The sequence below is a fragment of the Vanellus vanellus genome, assembly GCF_965231255.1.
Source record: "Vanellus vanellus genome assembly, chromosome: 14".
Lineage (NCBI taxonomy): Eukaryota > Metazoa > Chordata > Aves > Charadriiformes > Charadriidae > Vanellus > Vanellus vanellus.
Genome location: NC_138919.1, coordinates 15,259,557 through 15,278,941, shown reverse-complemented (window position 1 = coordinate 15,278,941; position 19,385 = coordinate 15,259,557). Strand labels below are relative to the sequence as shown.

General features: G+C 45.8%; 2 protein-coding genes across 3 annotated transcripts; one reads left to right on the top strand and one right to left on the bottom strand.

The window, feature by feature from the left end:
• Positions 1-187: 187 nt before the first annotated feature.
• CPSF4 (cleavage and polyadenylation specific factor 4) lies at positions 188-7,216 on the top strand. Its single transcript, XM_082490599.1, has 8 exons — positions 188-405; positions 1,393-1,443; positions 1,952-2,104; positions 2,899-2,994; positions 3,151-3,244; positions 3,707-3,779; positions 4,665-4,757; positions 6,124-7,216. Exons 1-8 carry the CDS (start codon positions 303-305, stop codon positions 6,190-6,192), a joined length of 732 nt encoding a protein of 243 aa, XP_082346725.1. The 5' UTR covers positions 188-302; the 3' UTR covers positions 6,193-7,216.
• Positions 7,217-8,480: 1,264 nt separating this feature from the next.
• On the bottom strand, positions 8,481-10,737 carry ATP5MF (ATP synthase membrane subunit f). 2 transcript variants are annotated; one of them, XM_082490600.1, is made up of 4 exons: positions 10,698-10,737; positions 10,504-10,611; positions 9,022-9,138; positions 8,481-8,655 (listed from the first exon to the last, which is right to left on the bottom strand). In XM_082490600.1, the coding sequence occupies exons 1-4, from the start codon at positions 10,711-10,713 to the stop codon at positions 8,627-8,629; spliced, it is 270 nt and encodes an 89-aa protein (XP_082346726.1). In that variant the 5' UTR covers positions 10,714-10,737; the 3' UTR covers positions 8,481-8,626. The 2 variants fall into 2 exon arrangements, with proteins under 2 accessions (XP_082346726.1, XP_082346727.1); XM_082490601.1 differs by having other exon boundaries at positions 10,676-10,700.
• Between the last annotated feature and the right edge of the window lie 8,648 nt (positions 10,738-19,385).

Here is a 19,385-nt window from a genome sequence, read left to right as displayed (position 1 = left end):
CTCCGCCACCGCGCCTGCGCAGGCGGAAGGGGCGGGAGCGGAGCCGAGCGGCGCTCTCTGATTGGCGGAGATCCGCGCGCTGCCCGCTGGGCGGCGGGGTCAGAGGTGACTCCCGGCATTCCGCGGGCGGGCGGCGCGGGGCGGCGAGGTGCTGCCGCCGCCGCCTCCCCTCTCATCAGGCGCTGCCGGCGCGGAGCGGAGCGGGGCGGGCCGGGCCAGCCCGGCCCCGGCCGCCCGCTGCCCCCCCGCCCACCACCATACCCCCCCTTCCTTCCCGCTGCCGCCGCCCCCCAGCCGCCACCATGCAGGAGCTCATCGCCAGCGTGGACCACATCAAGTTCGACCTGGAGCTGGCCGTGGAGCAGCAGCTGGGGGCGCAGCCGCTGCCCTTTCCCGGCATGGACAGTGCGTTGCGGGCACCGGGTGCTGCGCGGCTCCCTCCTCCGCCTTCCTGGGGTGCTCGGGGCCGGCTGTCGTCCCCTGTCCCCGGAGCCGTCCGCCGGGCTGGGGCCGCCTCAGGGTGCCCGCCGGGGGGAGTCCGGGTTTGGCTGAGGCGGCCGGCGGGGGTGGGAGGGAGGGAGGTTTCTGAGGGTCTGAGCGCTTTGCTGCGCTTTTATCATTAGATCCACCCAACTTCTGCTTTCCCTGTAGGGTTTCTGTCTTCATCTGGAGGTTTTTCTTTCCTAATTAAATAAAGTTGCAGCTCGTACTTAGCCAGGCTGGATGAAAGTTGAGGCATTATTGTGAATAAACATCACTTTCTTGCACAGTACTTTTTTTTTTTTTTTTAATTCCCTTTTGATAGATGAGGCATTTTGATGGCGGGGAGACTTCATCTTTAGGTATATCTGTGGCCTGGTGTCTAAACCCTTTCCTCCAGTCAAATAATCTGACACAGGTAGTCTTGGAAGACTTGTAGTTTGCTGACATTTTCTGGCCAGGCTACTAAACTTGTGTTTTTATTCCCTCCAATGTTGTGGTTCCGGGTGGGTCAGGATCAGTAAGGGATAAGACACTAATGGTTATTTCAGGCTGTTGTGGTTGTAAAATGCAAGACTGTTATTGCCTGGACTGTAAATGCGAGGTTCGCTTACGTGATTGACTTAACAGCAGAGAAAACCCAGTCAATTAAACTTGAATATCTGAAAAGCTAAACAAGCACCACCAAATCTCTGCAAATTCCCCTTGATGTCCCCCAAGGAGAATACAGATATTTGTGAGGGCCAGACTTGAACAAGGAACTTGCACAGGAAAGTAAATTCCCCAAACCAAAATGCTGCTTTTCTTTTGATGTTTAGGGCCAGATTGTCTTTCTGGGGAAGGAAATATTTTAAAAGTTGCCACAAAACTTTGTTAAAATTAATTATGGGGTTGTTTTTGTTCTCTCTACAGAATCAGGTGCAGCTGTCTGTGAATTTTTTTTAAAGGCGGCCTGTGGAAAAGGCAAGTAATATTTCCAATACAATTGTACTTTTTGAAGGGGAGGGAGGAAACTAGATTTTCTATCAGTGGCTGCAGTACTGTTGTGTTTTTTTTTTTTTAGAGATGAGGGGATAATCAAAATAGAGGATAAAAATGAAGGACGCTGGAATAACTGCAGCAGTTGTGAAATAATGGTATTTTTTTAAAAAGTCGGGAGGTGAATAAGCAAAGCTACCCCTGAAGGAAAGCTTGAACTTATCACAAGCAGACCTTGCTGTGGATGTGCCTGCATTAGTTGCTGTGGTTTGTGGTTGGCAGAGTTAAGAGCTGGAGACTATGTTGCTTAGCTCGTTAGAGGGTAACATAAGACTTGTCCCAAGTGGCCATTGCACTGAAGGCTAAATTCATAAGAAAAAGTGATACGTTCTGAAACCCCTGTTGCAGAGAGGAGCAAAGTGTTGTTGATGCCCTGTGCCACGTATTTTAATTGTTCTTTTTTCCCCCTACTCCTTGCCTCATCCTCCTGCAGGAGGCATGTGCCCGTTCCGACACATCAGTGGGGAAAAGACAGTTGTTTGCAAACACTGGCTACGAGGACTGTGCAAAAAGGGAGACCAGTGCGAGTTTCTGCATGAGTACGACATGACCAAGATGCCTGAGTGTTACTTCTACTCCAAATTTGGTAAGGGGCATTGTAGCTCCTGCTTAGCGTTCCTTGCTGGCGTGGGAGTCTGGTGAAGAGGATCCTGGTGCATCCCTCTCATGTGTCTTCAGAGCATTACAGTTCTTCTGTGTCTGATGATATTGTTAGATTTTTTTTTTTTCAGATCTGCTTAGTCCTTTGCCTTATTATCCCCCTAAATTTGTGACTTACTGTAGATGTCTTCTCTCTCAAGAGCTTGTCCCTTGGGGGAAGAGGGGGGAAGTTCAAGTTTTTATTGGGTTTTATGCCTTATGTTCTGTTTTGGGTATGAGATGAGTAGGCTGAGCAGTTGGTCTTTGCATGACTCTTATTTTGGGGAGTTGATGAGCAGCAGAGGGCATGGGAGTGCAAAACTTTTATGCACTTGCTTTCCAGCTCTGGAGATCTGGACATAATGAGGCAACTTGCTGTCAGAAACTTACAGTCTTGTAGGTTTCCTTGGATTGAGGTTAGTGCGCAATTTGTAGTTTCTCCACACTTCTGGTGCACTAAATGTTTGGTTTTTGTTATCATGACTGCTCTTTCAAATTTAGTTTCCGCATTGTTTTTAAAAGCACATATAAATAATGCAGTCTGGTAGAACTTTGCCCACCGGTGGTGAGTCCTTGGTGTTCTTCATCTAGGTTAAGGCAGGCAGTAAAACTGTTGTGCCTGAAATTACAAATGTTGGTAGCAGCTGTGTGGGAGCTACATGATCCAGGTAACATTTTGCGAGTTGTTTGATCTTGAACCTGCACAATTGACTAAAAGAAGTGTGTTTGCCTTTGGTACAGGGGAATGCAGTAACAAAGAATGTCCATTCTTGCACATTGACCCGGAATCTAAGATCAAAGACTGTCCCTGGTATGACAGAGGCTTCTGTAAACATGGTATGTATGTATGTCACACAGTTGCAGCTTCTCTGGCTATAAATCAAGGGTAGGGTGTTGCTGTTCTTTCTTTGCATGATCTGCTTGTGTACTTGTTACTGCTGAGTGCTGGGGTACGTATATATGGAACGTGAACTACTGAGCTTTGTGTTGCAGGTCCTCTCTGCAGACACCGGCACACTCGAAGAGTCATTTGTGTGAATTACCTAGTAGGATTTTGTCCAGAGGGGCCTACCTGTAAATTCATGCAGTGAGTACGCTTCCGGGCTTGTCCTGTCATCTTATGTGTCCCTTGTAATGCAATATATGTCAAATGAGGGTGCTCCAGTGCTTCCCAATGGCTTTGGAGATTTGGCCAACGTTTAGTTTGTCGTACTGATTTGAGGACGTGGGGCAGGGCCTCCTCAGGGAGTTACCAGTAAGACTCTGGTGTGGTGATCGGATGCCATCAGTGCAGGGGGATCACATGGGTTTATATTCCAGAAGACTTCACAGGTAGAGGGATATACTCCATACTGGGTTGTCATTTTCATGTATGTAATTGCTGAGCGTCAGAATGCAAAGAGAAGTGGGGAGGGGGAGGCCTATTTCCTGTGAGCCGAATTTAATTGGCTGAATGTTTGTTTTGTTGTTTGGAGTTACTTGACTAAGCTGATGGTAAAATGTGGGCATACGATTTGAGAATCAATTTTCTTGTTTCCGTCTAAACCAGCCCTCGGTTTGAACTGCCAATGGGAACCACAGAGCAACCACCACTGCCTCAACCGACACAAACACAGCAAAAGGTACACGATTTCCCTGCCTCCTCTACACGCCCACCCTCAAAGGATTTCCCACAGTGCTTTAAAAGAGGGTGTTATAGTCTAATGGTCAGAACTGGACACCTGGGCTCTCGGATTGCTGGAAAGCCTTGGAGGAATACTCATGCAATGAGGGAAAACCTTCCCTATTTTACATCAGGGTGTGATATTCTTTTGTAATTAAGAACTTAGAGACAAATCCCAATAAACCTCAAAGCACTGTCCCTTCTCTCCCCTCCTCCTAGCCCTCTCATGTCCACCATCTGATCACAACAGATTGCTGCTGCCTTTGACCTGGGACCATGGTGTTTTGCCTTGTTCTGTTTCTCCCCTCACCTTGGTTAACCTTCGCAGTCGTTAGTACTGCCCTCCAGCTCAGAGGCCGGCAGTGGCAGTTCTGTTGCTTGGGGCACTGCCTGGAAGCGAGGGTGCTAGGCAAGAATTAGGCAGTGAGCGACCCTGAGTGCCATTATAGTGATGAAAGCCCTACAATTGCTCCAATTTTACATGGAGATCTAGTCACAGAACACTCCCACATTACATAGCACATCAGACGTGGTTGTGCAGCAATCTGCCAGTTTTTGTAGTCTGCGTGACATCTCTCAGTGATGACAATGATATTTTAGCAGCCTAAACCTACTCTCTAAATCTGCCTTCCAGAGAAAAGCAGGATTGCTGGGCTTTGTAAGCCACGGGGCTTGATTTCTTCTCTCTGGTGCTCCAGCTGGTAGAGCACCCACACACAGATTTGGAGGAAAATTGATCATTTGATATGTGGGGTGCTCTTTTCCCTTCTTAACAAAATAACAGCCGTAAAGGTCTTTATCCTTGATGCACTTAACAAGTCAGAACTCCTCTCCTAACCAACAGAGGACACCCCAAGTCATCGGAGTCATGCAGTCTCAAAATAACAACACTGGGAACAGAGGACCCCGACCGTTGGAGCAGGTCACCTGCTACAAGGTAATTCAGAAGGGAGGGACAAGGAGGGAAAGCAGAGGGTGCAAGGTTTAAGAAGTACAGAGTGCATGTCACCTGGGCTACGTCATGGTGCTTTGCTGCTGGTTGCTTGTCACGGGCAAAGGAAGGGACTGTTGTGATGAGGGGTGTTGGTCCTGCAGAAGGTTTTTTTTATGGTGTGAACAGGTTCACGACATGTGCGCTCTGCTCAACAGATGCTGCATTTCGCATGTGCATACGACTGTGGGAATTATCATTGAGTCCTGAGGCCTCAGGTTTGCCAGCTCATGGACTTGCTGTGACAATTAAGGCCGCTCTAGGACAGACTGTGCTTGTCTGCTAATAGATAGGAAACCCTACCTCAGTGACGGTTAAAGGAGACTGCTGAACTGTACATTTCAAAATAAGAGTTAATATTAGTTTTGATGAGTTAATTTGCTTACACTTGGTGACTGTAGAAAGATTTTCTCCTCCCCTGTTAGCCTGGAAGGTCCTTCCAAGTACCAGAAACTGATTATGCAAAGACTGTTCAGTGTTTCAGCTGTAAATGCACCCCATTGCTGTCAAACCAAGGAATGAGCTATCCACCTTGGTTGCTCATTGAGGAGCACCGGTGAAACTTTGACACAATTAAGTTTCCATCTCTGTTTATTTTTCCACAAAAGCCTCAAACCTAGCCACAGGAAAAGGGCAAAGAATCTTCCTGTCCCATCAGCTTTGACAGTTACGTCGTCGTTTGTGCCAACTTCTGTGCCTTAGGTGCTTGTTTGGGTAAAAATTACTGTGATTGGACAGGGATATTAAGTAGCTGAATCCATTTCACTGAAAACCTTTTAATAGCTGTTTATTATTTTAGCTGCAAGTAAATTACATACCTGGAGAATGCTGTTGCACCAGATACTGGCATTTCTCTCTGGACTTGTGTAGCTTCAAGCTGCAAAATCATGAATCTCTTGTTCAGACACACTTTTCTCTGTCTAATTCAGGACAGCTGATCAGGAGAGCCCCTGTGTTTCTCTGATGTAGCGCACGTCACATGGAGTAATCTTGGAAGCCTCAAAAGTTGAAATTCTCCCTGTGTGTTACAGCTCTTTGCTGTTTGTGGCGATGTGCTGAGAGCTCTCCTTTGTAATGCGTTATAATAATACGGGGTCAGGTTGCTCTCAGCACAGAGGCAGCTTTTGCTCCAAGGAGTGGAAATAACCCATAAATCCTGCCTTTCACTTCACCTGCTAAATGCTGCATCTTCCATACACAGAAAACCTTCCGAATCAGAACAGTTGCCAGCTACTTTGACAAAGGCAGCTCGAGGTGGGGGGAAAACTAAACTGTAACTGTGTAATAATTCCTCTTTCTCTTTCTCTTTTAGTGTGGTGAAAAAGGTCATTATGCCAACAGATGCACCAAAGGACATCTGGCCTTTCTCAGTGGACAGTGACAGCAGAACGAAGAGCGCAAGGGAGCTATTAACACTGAGAAAAGGTTTCTGCCTAGCACTATGTCTTGAACTATTAATCAGGTTGTTTTTTAATGCCATTACTGAAAGAACTGGTCAGAGGCTGGCTGCTGCTAAGCAACATTTTTGTAATTGTCCACAACTTTTTTTTATGTTTTAACCTTTTTAAAATAGATTTTGGCCTCCGTCTATTTTCATTGAGCCCCACTGAAAGGTAGACCTAAAAGCCAATAGATATGCAACCCCCTCACCGGTGCAGCACTCTACGCATCTTTTGCCAGTGTTTCTTTAAAGTGTTTTCCTTCTGCCACTTCTCTTTGGAGAACCTGCAGCATTTCAGCCCTCTCTTTGGAAGCAGGAAGACTGACTGGGAAAACTAATACTTGAAATGCCTTCCCTTCAGTGAGGAAGCAGGGATTCTGCTGTCCTGTAGCTCTTAAAAAGCAAAGTCGTGTTCCCTGGTCCAGCCTGTTGTAGTCGGTAAGCTTGTCCTGGTGGCTGACTTAACGCATCATGTACATCAGGCTGTAAAACTCTCATCCACTTGCTTTGTTTCTGTGCTTCTTGCTATACTGAAGGTTAGAAATTAATCTTCTGGGTGAGAACTGATCAAGGGGAGGATAAATTGGCATCTCGGTGGTTAGCCACACAATGAGGAACAATGATTGTAGGAAATCCGCATCTGTGCTCATTTTCCATTTGCAAAAAGCAAGGAGGGAAATGAGCGTAGATTGAAGAGTAGGAATAGAAGAGCCTTGTCTCAGCCCCCCGTCGTCCAGCTCACACTGAGCAGGTATTTCCGTAGCCTAGAGAAGACCAAGAAGTGGAGATGTATATTCTCATGGAACACTGCTTTTAGAAGTGGTAGAGCATTCTTCTGAGAGCAATTTTTGCAAGCCAAAACCCATTCGTTTTGTGAGAAGACTATTTCAAAAGGGCCAATGATAAAATGTGAATTAAAAAAAAAAATTGCACCTACAATATAAGCCTTATTGATTCTAACCCATCTCTCATTTGCTGACTGCCTTTATACTTTGTTTTTATTGAAATGTACTGATGGAAAAAGCTGGCTGTGAAATTATTATTTAATTTTTTTTTTAAGAACAAGATAATATGACTAGATTAAGTGACCAGAGCCTATGTTGGTTTGAGTGACCGCGGTTATCTCACTGTGGAGAGTCAAAGTCAGTCAAAATAGAAGTTTCAAGTCTAAGTGACTGTGGTGTGACAGACCATCAGACACTTCTTGTAACGCATTGTGCCCCCAGAAGCTGAACAGCCACCACGGAATGAGGTGTGTTATCTGTGTGTAACTAGGCACGTGGAAAGGGAACTGAAACGCTTCAGTGTCTGGCTACCTTCCCCGTCTAGTTCAGGTCTTCACTACCTGAACAGGCATTTTCCAAAACTGAAAGCCTTCCTGTTACCACTAAAGCTCTTGAGAGATTCTTCATATCCCTTAAAAAGTGTTTTTCATTCTCCCGCTTATCCAGGAAAGGACACTGCAGGTTGTACCTGCAGTTACAAGCCTCGGCAGGTAGTGCTGCGCCAGTGGGATGCGCTTGCGTAGAGGGCTGCATGAGGAAGGTCATCAGCTGGGGCCAAACCCACCGATGCTCCTTTAAGCTGCATTTATGCACAGTGTCTCCTGTTAAACTTCTCACCACTGCATTTAAGTCAAGTTCCTTCAGTTTAACTTCATGGACCTTTGTTATATTAAAGGCCTCTTAAGCTTATACCCACTCAGAATAACTTCCCAGCTTTTTTTAGGACGGAAAGTAGGTACAGTTTTGATAGAAAAGGTTTATCAGAGGTAAGCAGCATTAGCATCCCAGTGACAGAATGAGAGTTGTGGACCTCCTTAAAGCTAAACCACTCTCATCTGAGGCAGCACTCTGCAATGATGGAAAACTGCCCTAACACCTACAGTTCCCAGGCAACAGCCTGACTGAGAATCAGAAACACATGGCCGCACCAACACGCCACCTAAAGCTCAGATACTATTCTTTCAAATCAAAATAGTGTCTCCTTTCAGGTAGTTGTTCAACCTGTACGTAATGACCATTTATTTAGGTGCAATCCAATGCTTTTTACTTTTATCAAACTGTTAAATAGGAATCCATTGTAATAGTTTCCCCAGTTCATAATGCAGCCCAAGTAGCAGGCACTTTCCCAACCATCCCTGAACTTATCCATGAGGGGTGAAACTCTAAGATGATAAACTCACTTACACAGGACGATTGACAAGTCAGTTTTGAGTGTCAGCTCAGTAAATGTAAATGCAGTAAATGTACTTTATTATTGGTCATAATAGTACAGATTTTAATATGAGTAGTTCTGGTGTCTTCTGTCAGGGTAACTGTTCCAGCAGCCAAGTCTGTTCAAGGCTGTAGCTTCACTTTCTGAAATTCACGCTTCAGTGGTACTTCCTGTGGCGGTCATGCTCTGTATCATTCAAAGTAAAGCAAGTTAATTTTACTGAAGTCAGAAGAAAAAAAAACACACCTGAAATTACTCTAAATCTCTCTAAATTACTCTAAAAAATCTGAGCTTTGGTTTCTAAGTACTGCCAGGTCAGACATGCAACAAGACCTAAGTTTTCTTCATCACCAAGTACATACCAGCCATCTGATAACTTGCTAAAAGCATTCAGGTTCTCTATGGCTAAAAGAAGTTTGCTTGCCCACAGTCTCAGATTCAAGCAGCAATGGTTAGCAGTCTTTATTTCTAAAAGCAGCAGCAGATTGCTTGGGGCAATAAAAACAATCCTCCAAGCTGCACTACGCACTCAGCCATCCTGCTTGTACTTACTTAGGTGACTGTAGCTCCAGATGTAGCTGACAACAACATAACCAGCAAGCACCATGGAGATACCACCGAGGCCCCCTTTCTTGACATTGATATATTTATTGTAGTATCTGTCGTAACCTGTATAGGAGAAAAGTTGTTTTCATAGCAGCCAGATGAGTTGCATTATTTTTCTGTGTCAGGAAGAAGCAACCCAGTTTCACAGAACTTCAGGAAATTGTTTCTAATGAAACATCTGAGGGCCTCAGAAGCAAGTCAGAGAAGGCAACCTGTGTGTCAGTCAAGCAAGGTGAACTCAGGTTAATAGCGCTAAGCCTTAAAAAAAGTTAAAAAAAAGCCATATACCATTTTTCCCCAAACATTACTGTGACTTTCATGAACTCAAGCTGCTCTGGAATTATTTATTTCTTTCATACACACTTGGGGACATAGTTTAGTGGTAGGTTTGGCAATGTTAGGTTGATGGTTGGACTTTATGATCTTAAAGGTCCCTTCCAACCTAGACAATTCTATGATTACGTCGACCCTTGCATTTGATATTTTGTGTTTAAATCTACCCGAATGCCATATCTGTATCTATAGCAAAAGGCATCATCAAAACCTTTGCCAAGCGATCTATAAAAGCCCTGTGTCCTTTCTTATAATTTTTAGGAACCAACTGCATTTTTTCTTATTTACCCATGATGTTGGGAAACCTCAAGATTTTCAGCAAATAGGTTCAGGAGTAAGGTCACCATATTTCCTCCTTATAAAAGAAGGAACACTGAAAACAAAACTCTGGAGGATAAAGCCTGTGTGAGAAACGCATTTACAGCTGGGAGAACAAGAGGCTACAGGCGGCACTGTTCTGGGAAAGCAAGAATTGCCTTGAAGCAGCCCCTGTACTGCCGGGTCCTCCCTGCCACAGCCAGAGATGCTCACAGAATGGTTTGGGTTGGAAAGGACCTTTAAGATCATCTAGGTCCACGCCCCCTGCCATGGGCAGGGACACCTCCCACCAGACCAGGTTGCTCAAAGCCCATCCAGCCGGGCCTTGAACATTTCCAGGGATGGGGCAGCCACAGCTTCAATGGGCAACTTATGCCAGTGCCTCACCACCCTCACTGTACAGGATTTCTTCCCGATATCAAATCTAAATCTACTCTCTTTCAGTTTGAAGGCACTACCCCTCGTCCTATCGCTATGTGCCCCTGTAAAAAGTCCCCCTCATCTTTCCTGTAGGCCCCCTTGAGGTACTGGAAGGGGATGATATAAGGTCTCCCCGGAGCCTTCTCTTCTCCAGGCTGAACAACCCCTAATCTCTCAGCAGAGGTGCTCCAGCCCTCCGATCATCTTCGCAGCCTCCTCTGGACCCGCTCCAACAGGTCCATGTCCCTCTTGTGCATCTGCCTAGCTCCCTCCGGAGAAGCAATTCACACCCTCCAGCTCTCCACCAGCCGAGCGGGCGCGGCAGCCCCGCCGCGGGCCCCCCTCAGCCCCTCTCACCTCTTCGCAGGGCCCCCACGATGCCGCCGGGGGTGAAGTCTCTCATGGCCAGCCAGCTCGGCAGCTGGCCCAGCTTCACGTCCAGCAGCTTCATGTCCTTGAGGAGAACTACGGCACAGAGAGAGAGACACAGCCCGGTCAGAGGGGGAGGGAGGGAGGGAAGCGCGGTCACCTTGGCGGCCCGCCGCACTCACCCGGCGGCTGCGCCATCTTGTCGCTGCTGCCCTGCGCCGCCGCGGGGGAAGGCGGGAAGGGGCGGGCCGCTGAGGCTCACGGGAGGAAGGTCAGGCGAGACCCCGGATGTTGGGGCGGGTGGTGCGGGGCTGGCGCCATGTTTGGTGTGTCGCCCCCCCCCCACCTCAGTATGGAGCCGCTGAGGAGGGGATGGCCCCCATGTCGCCTTCTCCCCGTCCCATCTCTTCACCGGGGGAGGTCGGTTCCTCATTGGGGGCCGCACACGTTGCCTCAGTTGCCACAGGCACTGTGTTGAGGGCTCTGCGTGTGGGGCCCTGTCACGGGGCTGAGGGGTTTTCACCCCTTGTCCTGCTCTGGTGGGTCTCCTCAGTGGTCCGGACCCTCTTCAAGGGACGCAGAGGACTCATGCCTGGTGTCCTGCGATGCCCCAGGGCATGCCAGCGCCTTGTACCATCCCTGCTGTACATTTTGGGGTGCTGGGTGCTGGCATTTGCCAAGGCTGCAAATGGTAAGAAAATAGTAGAGAGAGAAAAATTCACAAATCTTCACCAGCATCATCACAAGCCTTCATCAGCAGCCTTTTGGGGGCTGCTGGTGTCCCACAAATGAACCTTCCCCGGTGTGTTCTGAAGCAGTTGCAACTCTTAACGCTGTAAATGCACATTCACAGAGAGTATATGCAGCAACATACATTTAAATTTGTTACCATATATTGTAATGGAAGAAGTGAGGGCTTCTCAGAGGGCTCCCTCTTCTTGGGTGGCTCCAGGGTGAGAGGAGGAACGTTAGACTGCGTTTTTCACAGGTGACAGATGAGTAATGTATTGTGTGGTCCTATTTCAGTGCCCACTCGGGACTTTTCCCTGTGGGAATACGCTGCGTTTTACTACAGCTCCTCTGCAAGGATGTCAAAGGCTAAAGGCCTCGGTATAACGGTGGAAATAAATCTGCATAACCAGATTGGTGGAAGACGTGACGTGCAGATAAAGACAACTTCTGCCTTCCTGCAATAGGAAAGAGCCACTTAGATTTATTTCGTGTTCCCAAGTGTCTTTCTGGAGGATTTAGTGCACACCGGCCCCCAGAAGGACCACCCTGGGCAGAGCTGGCTGCGGTGGGACGAGGGTGGGCTATGGGGGAGAGGACCCAGCAGGTGTCACTCGCACTCAGCAGAATGCAGCTGCTGGAAAGATGCTCTCCATTAGCCCGACCTCTAGAGGTTTTAAATTGTATCATTCAGGTTCATAAAATAGTGTCAGGTTTTGTTGTTGTTTATTGTGCTGAATCTGGAAAGCAAAGTGATACAGCAGTAAACAGGGAGCAGCCATCCACTGTTGTTGCTGACAGGTCAGCCAGGACCCCAGATTTCCTAGGTATTACATTTCCATCCCACAGAGGACTGTTAGAATGGATCAGAGGTGAAAAAAGACTAAATTAAGGATGCTGAAGGGGGCCCACAGGGCTCCTACAAAAACACTAATCTCTGCAGCTTTTACTTCTCTTAGGTCGCAGCGTATAATTCCACATGCCTTCCTCCTGCCACTGCAGGTTTCTTGCATTATAAACTGTAGGGTTTGTGTTACCCGGTATTCCATGAGTTGAGGCATGGGACTTCTGTTGTCGCAAGACATACAGTACTCTGTAATGCATATTATTGAGAGGCTGGTCTACATGTCTAGCTTCACCCACTATTTTACTGAAATGAATTTATTTACATGGAATAGTGCTACCCTATAGCATAAAAACAAAAGCAGAAGGAATAGATTGCTACTTATTTTTTTCTTTTACTTATTAACAGAAAGTAGGATTCGGAAAGTATAGTGTGCCTGATCACTTGAAGAAAGGGTTCCAAATTTAGTCCTTGCTAAATGGGTTTAAAATCCCTCTATTAAATTAGTCTTTATTTTATTATTGGACTTTACCGGTAACTGTCATTTTATTGTTAAAGTGTACCCTGATGAACTACTATGTGGCCTTTTACAGTACTTGCATAGAAGCATGCTTCAAACTTGCTTCTCTCATTCTTGCAAGGCAACCTATTGTTTTAAATAGGATTACTCAAGCGAGGCAGATTAATTCACCTACAGGAAAAAAAGCCAATGGCGGGTACTTCATTTTAAGGAGTTCCCTGCAGAGCAGAAGAGCGCATAGAGTTGCTCAAACTGCTAATTGCACGGTCTGGGGAAATTTGGTTTGTTATGGTAGGAATGGATACATGATGAGGATGCATCTCCAATGCAATTAGAGACAGCAGTGACCCAAACCTTGGACTGAACTGCCTGCTCTGGTCGAGTAAGAGGAGTGCTGTTGTCTGTATGCCATCTTAATCCTGAACCAAGCAGGGAGAGTTAAATAGTACAGATGTGCAGGAGGTTTTGCAGCACACGTTTCCTCCCTTTGACCTGCAGTGCTGGCCAAAATTCAGGGTCCTGTTGGTTGATCCAGATGGGAGGATGAGTGATGAAGGAAGGTATATCTGATGTATTTCTGTTTGCTTACAGGAATGCTCACAGCCTTCCTTTCCTGAACACAGAAGAAAACACGCAGTTGAGAGCCAGTTTCCTTGCTTATAGCTCCAGACCTGCTTCAGGCAGCAATGTGACCCCAAATCCCTGTTTCTGTATTCAGTCCAGGTTTTATATCAATGATTGTTCAGGCTGTTTGAAGTTTCCGTTCCCTGCCTGTTTCAATATGCTCTCTTTCTGTCTCCTCCTCCGTCTGAACTGTATTGTCCATCCACACATAACCTTCTTTCCTTTTAATATCTTACCCGAAACTGTCCTCCCAGAGCCTTCAGGTACTTGAGCAATCTTGCATTGTGGGTGGAAATAGACTTAATATCTCCTTCAGCTACCCTAAATAAAGGGACACAGTTAAACCTACCGGTTTCAAGAAGGTTTAACCCAACCTATAAAAATAAAAGCCTAATGGAGTGTTGCCCTGAGGTTTTCATCTTACTGAAGACCTCTCTAGAAAATGTTGTGAAGTTTATAAGTAATGGCATGGAAATAATAGGGAGTACATCATTCAAAAAACCCAGAGTATTTTGCAAAAGACGTCAATAGATACGAAAGAGGTTTCCTTTTTCCGGTAGAAACCATAACACATAATATTGCAGCTTTCAGACCAAAGAATCAGTTGTAGCCTGAAAAGTTAAGTAACGCTCTTCATTAAAGTTGCTGAAAATGTTGAAGTAAAAAGCATAACACAACTTCCGTCAAGATCTTGGAGGCTGGGATCATTTCTTCTCTTCTGTGTGCCACCCTTTGAAAACTCAGGGTCTCAGCTGGGACTAGTGCTCAGTGATACTATAGTAATATGCAGACACAGTGTCCATAGGTGTGTAAAGTAGCACAGAGTGGCCTTCAAGAAGGTCAAGAGACGAGGATTTACCTAACTGATCCTGCACCCACTGAAACTGATGACAAAGCATCCAGTGCTTTTAATAAAGGATCAAACCTACACAAGTGTACAGATACGGTTCTGAAACATGCGGTTTGGCATCAGATGCTTCTTGGCTCCTAAATACTTGTTTCAATCTGATGTCTTCCCACCACCACAGGTTAAGCGACTGCAGCCATCAAAGGGAAAGAGAAATCATGGGCTACCAGCACTTCCAGAAGGTCAATGGAGAGATGCGTGTTTTATCAACTAGTAATTTGGAGAAAAGTTATGGTCCCAGGTGGCTTGTTCCAATCTGCTATTTTTTAATTGTATTAACAGTTTGATGTGGTGAGAGCAGTGCAGCTGCTCAGCGGAGGTCTCAACCTCATTCATCTGAAAATGTGCTTGCAGTGGAAACCAGACTCCAGAGTTGAATATGATGAAAAGGGGTGTGGAGTTTGGAATCTCTTCCGTGACCAGACTTCCTCAGGAAAATGGTGAATTGCCTTGCATAGATAATAATACCTAGGGATTGACCCAGCAAAAGCAGTTGAGAGAATTAACATATGATTGTAAGCGGATTGCTTGCTCTGTGTTATTACAGAGCCATTTTCCTTAGTCAACCTCAAAACACTTTACAAAGGAGATCACTTACCAATGATGAATAGTTTAGCATGTACATAGTTCTTTTCTCCTTCACAGCACTTGAGTATCGATGCATCTTCATGCTCCTCTGATAAAATGTGTAATTTAATGTCATGATTATCTTTTCAAGTGGAGAAATTTGAGGCCGGTGTGTAGGACTGGGGAGGGGGAATTCCTCCCTTCACCTTTTGTCCCATCCTGCTGGCCTTTGCTCGTATCTAGTGTCGGTTGCAAAAGTACCTTATTTTGAAGGTCTTTGAGGAGCCTGCCGGGTAGCTAAATATATACCTGTGGGGAGGTAATTACATGCTATCAGTAGTAAAGTGTAGTAAAATAATTTACGTTAATTAAAACATTTGCAAAACCAAAGCAGGAATTTTCATAAGTATAAGTATGCATGCTTATACAGATAAGTATGCTGCGGCAACAGCTGTATCTGAGACTGCCTACTTCCCATAGACAAACATGAAAATAAAACCACAGACCAGTAAAAGACTTTTTTTTTTTTTGTATGATAAAAAGAGGAAAAACCTATACCCATTGGGAAAACTATGGTGGTATCAATCCAGAAGGGCAGGGCTGAACACATTTTCCATCTGTGCAAGCAGATCTGAATTCATGAGCATGGGGAAGATTGGTGTGATGAATCCCATTTTATCAACGTGTCTATTTGGCTCAGTGTGAGTAGCCCAGCAGGAGGGTTGTACAAATGGACCTCATATTATTGGGGGAGGATTTGGAGACTAATTAAATAGTGTGACAGAGGCTTAAAAAAATCACCTTGTTACCATCTTTGAACCTACTGTCTGTTCCTCCAGCTGAATCCTTGTACTTTTCCTCTCTTCCCACATTTACGTCGGATGAAAATACTCAGCACTTTCAGAGCCTTGTGTGGAAATTGTCTGTCTGACCTTCCCAACTGAGGCAGTCCATGGCTATTGTCCCTCTGCTACCTTGTGTCTTGGAAGAAGATCAGTCGCTGATGCGAGACTTATTCACACCAAGGGCACTGGGTTTGGGATGTTATCACTTCCACAGCCCTGTGGAGATGCCCGTTGATGTTGCTTTCTGCAGATCTCAGAACACAGCCAGTCTTCAGTTCAACCCAACGCATCTCTCCACTGGGCATTTCTGGAATTGATTGTATCCCAGGGTTTCTCTTTCTTCCTGATGGCTGCAGGCACTTAACCTCTGATTGTGAGAAGACAACAGATTGAAGTGAGTGCTTAGAAGCCAAGAATCACTATTCTTTCATTTAGATCTCATTCTTATTTCTTTACCAGTGGGTGAGCTAAGCATCTTCTTAGAAGGCACAAAGGAATCGGGAGGTTTGCAGGGCTGCAATGGGAGATCCACAGCTCAGCCCACCCCGGCAAATTGTCTCTCACCACATATGTAGCCCAGGCCTTCCAGCTTGGTAATTGCACACCCAGAGAGTTAGACCATGCCTCTTTCTCCAATCGATAGATGCAGTCACCGGTACAGGATTCACAGCTGTGTTTGATTAGTTGGTGAGTGAGTTGGTAAGATACCTGCTCCTCCATCTGTTCTCTCTTTCCTCAGTGCTTCTCTGTGGTGCAGCATGGATGCACGCGGGTTTCTTTGCTTGATTCTCTCCCCACACGTATCTCTGTGTTTTTGTTGTCATACTTCACACACGAATAAGCGATGCTTTGTACCCCCTCCCCAACTTGCACCAGACCAAATTCTAGCTTTTTGCAAGGTAGTGAAAGTGGCATAACAGATCTGTCTAATCAGGCTTGCCCAGTGGCCATGTTATCCTATACGCTCGGCAAGAAAGGAGCTTAAAGCCAGGGTGAGAAAAGAGATTCCTCTCTAAAGATCAGCTAAGAGTCGGGTGGGATTTCAGCCATGCGACTCTGACATTCAAGCAGGACACAGGGGCACCCCTCTTCCCTCTCCTGCTCTGCAGCTTGTTCTGGGAGGGACTTCAGGGGACTGGGACAGGGGACGGAAGCTGCAACGGGAAGTATTCAAATGTATTTCATTTCAGGGTGACCTTTAACAGGTGTGGATTTACTGATGGGGAGGGGAGAGGGAAGTAAGCGAGGGATTAAGGGGACTTTACTCTCCCTCCACTTTAAGCACCAGCTTGCACGGCATTCCAATACTATGAGATGCAATTTGTGGCTGTATGGCTTTATATCTTCTGCCTCCCTTGGTTCTGGTCAGGGTTGTGGCTGTCCCTGGTCTTTAGCACTGCTGGGGATTCAATAGGTGGAATCCTGTACTGCCAGGTGTCTCAGATGTAAACCTGGGGTGTGGAGTGGGGGAGAAAAATCACGCTTTTATCTGCAAGAGTTGGGGTTTAACCCATAGTGGAAGTGCACAGTTCAGGCAAACACAAGGTGTGTAGTATATTCCCTGGGTGACTTTGCCTGGAGAGCTTCTCTTCTTGTCCTAGTGCTGCTGCGTGCTGTTGAACAGCTGCTTTCCTCTAAACCAGTGTCTGCTGCCGTTCGGTGATGGATTAAGGCAACTCTCCATTTTCCTTATCCCTCTCCAAGGGGAGTTGTAAAGTTTAATTAATTACATTTTGTAAAACATGATGAGATTCTTGGATGATAAATGCTACACAAATGTAGAGTATTTTTTAATGAGCACTGTATGACGGCTGCAACAAAGTGCTTGTTTAATCAAACCGATCTGAGCTGCAAAAAATCCTCACCCTGCTGCTATCAAACAGAAATGTTGCCGAGCACTCTGTCTTTCACGGGCTATTTGATTTGAGGGTCCCAAGGCATTTTTCAAAACTTTAACGAAATAAAAAGGCAAAGAGTATATGTATATACCTGTATTTTATAGATCTTTCCCCTTGTGTATGCAGTATAGGTTATATAACAATACCACTTAGTGATAGGGAAAGGAAAGATCAGTGAACAGTGTGGCTGGATGTCATGGCTGTGCAGCAGTGGTATTGATACCTGCTCTAATTTTGCCTGGCCATGTCAGGCACCAGAGTTCTGACACCATATATTTTGTGGTTTGCAAGTTTCCCACAGCTGTGGGTATGTGAAATCAGCCTGCCTGCAGCTTCTCTGGTATTCCCTCCTAAGCAAACAAGGTTAAAATGAAGTCTGGGAATGTCTGTCTTTGTTGTACGCTGCAATGTAAGCCTACCCACAGAACTAAAGGTAGTTTCCATAATGAAAATTGCAGCCTGCTGCAATTGCAAGCAGAGTGCCATTTCTTATGCTGGAATTTGTTCAGGAAAAAATAGAGTAATTTCTTGAGTTAAAAGACCTGCCTTGGGCTACTTGGTGGCTAGCACTTCAGCGTTACTCTTCCTCCAGAAAGCTGTTTCTGCTGTTATCAGAATGCTGAAGCGTCAGATCACCGGTGAATAGAGGAGAGATACAACTTGAAGGAGTACTTAAAGCAGAGCCTGGTAGAAGCAGTCAATAGATTTCCATTCAGTGATGACACAGCCTGGTCCCACCCAGCCTTTGGGATCCAAGGATGCTCTCAGCAGACACTGCTGTGGTTTCTGGCACTGGTGGTGTGGGATTGAAACGGTGGGAGCAATCAGTCAGAGTCCCCTGTACTTCATCTGCACTACTGTTTCCTTAAAACTGCTGCTTTGCAAAATTTGCCTTTTCAGGACCTTTTACAATCTCATCTTCTTTTGGTCAGCTGGAGTTTTCCTTAAGGGGAGAAGAAGAGGAGAAGAACGGCCTCTGTGCAGATACTGGCTGGCTGTGCCAGGAAGGAAAAAGAAGACACAAGAAATGAGCTGTTGAACCCATGGTGATATGAGAGGGATGAGCGAGACATTTTAGGGAATAACCAAGCAATCAACCAATCTCACAAGCAATTTGTCTTTCCTCATTATAAGGCAACACCATAGTGGGAGAAATGTAGGGCCATTCTTCAGAAGATTTATTGCCCTGTAGCAACTGCATGAGAAAACTCTTAAGTGCTGAGTAGAGCAGGAAATTGGAAGTAGATTGCACAACCTGCAATTCAACAAAGTTCTTGGACCTTCTGTGGAAAGACAGTGCTGGAGTTTCAGAGCTGGCTCTAGCTTTTAAGGCTTTCTCAGTCCTGGGAGAAGAACCAGTGTAGAGCTGACGGAAGCTTTGTCATTTACTGGTCTAGGTAATAAGAACATCCTAGAGCGCTGCTTTAAACAGTACGGAGGACAATACTTCCCAGTGCTGTGATGGATCTAACTGTGCCCAAGACTAGTGAATCAAAGGCACTTACGTGAGCTATTGGAGTTTACAGGACCTCTGACAAGACAGGGGTGCCTATGTTTCCTGCCTGTGAACATATCTCTTCATAGCCCTCTGTATGTACAGCATTTTCTCAGAACCCAGCCTCAGGGACAATTATACATTAATAGCTACTTCTTTCAGAAGCAGCCAGCCCTGCTCCTGAGAAACAGCTATTTTCAGGCAGTCTTGTTCCTGAGGAACTGCTATTTTTAGTGAGTTCTATTTCTGAGGCAAAAAAAAAAAAAAAAAAAAAGAAGAAGCCATTTCTGTATCCCTTCACCATGGCCCAGACCCACTGGCTGTGGTTGACTTGCATTTTGCAATAAACATTTCCTCTTTACATCTCAGTAGCCTGAAGAAAGTGGTTCTCCAGCCATTACAGAAAGCAGCAATCTGAGCTGGGGCTAATTACGCAGGGAG

Bases quoted from the DNA above. Each gene is read 5' to 3' on its own strand.
- CPSF4 (XM_082490599.1), top strand. From the start codon at position 303: ATGCAGGAGCTCATCGCCAGCGTGGACCACATCAAGTTCGACCTGGAG. The intron at 3,780-4,664 runs GTACACGATTTC...CCTAACCAACAG, and splicing joins CGACACAAACACAGCAAAAG to AGGACACCCCAAGTCATCGG. The intron at 4,758-6,123 runs GTAATTCAGAAG...TTTCTCTTTTAG, and splicing joins AGCAGGTCACCTGCTACAAG to TGTGGTGAAAAAGGTCATTA.
- ATP5MF (XM_082490600.1), bottom strand. The intron at 9,139-10,503 runs GTGAGAGGGGCT...TCTCCTATACAG, and splicing joins CGTGGGGGCCCTGCGAAGAG to GTTACGACAGATACTACAAT. The intron at 8,656-9,021 runs GTAAGTACAAGC...TGAATGATACAG, and splicing joins CTGGAGCTACAGTCACCTAA to AGCATGACCGCCACAGGAAG.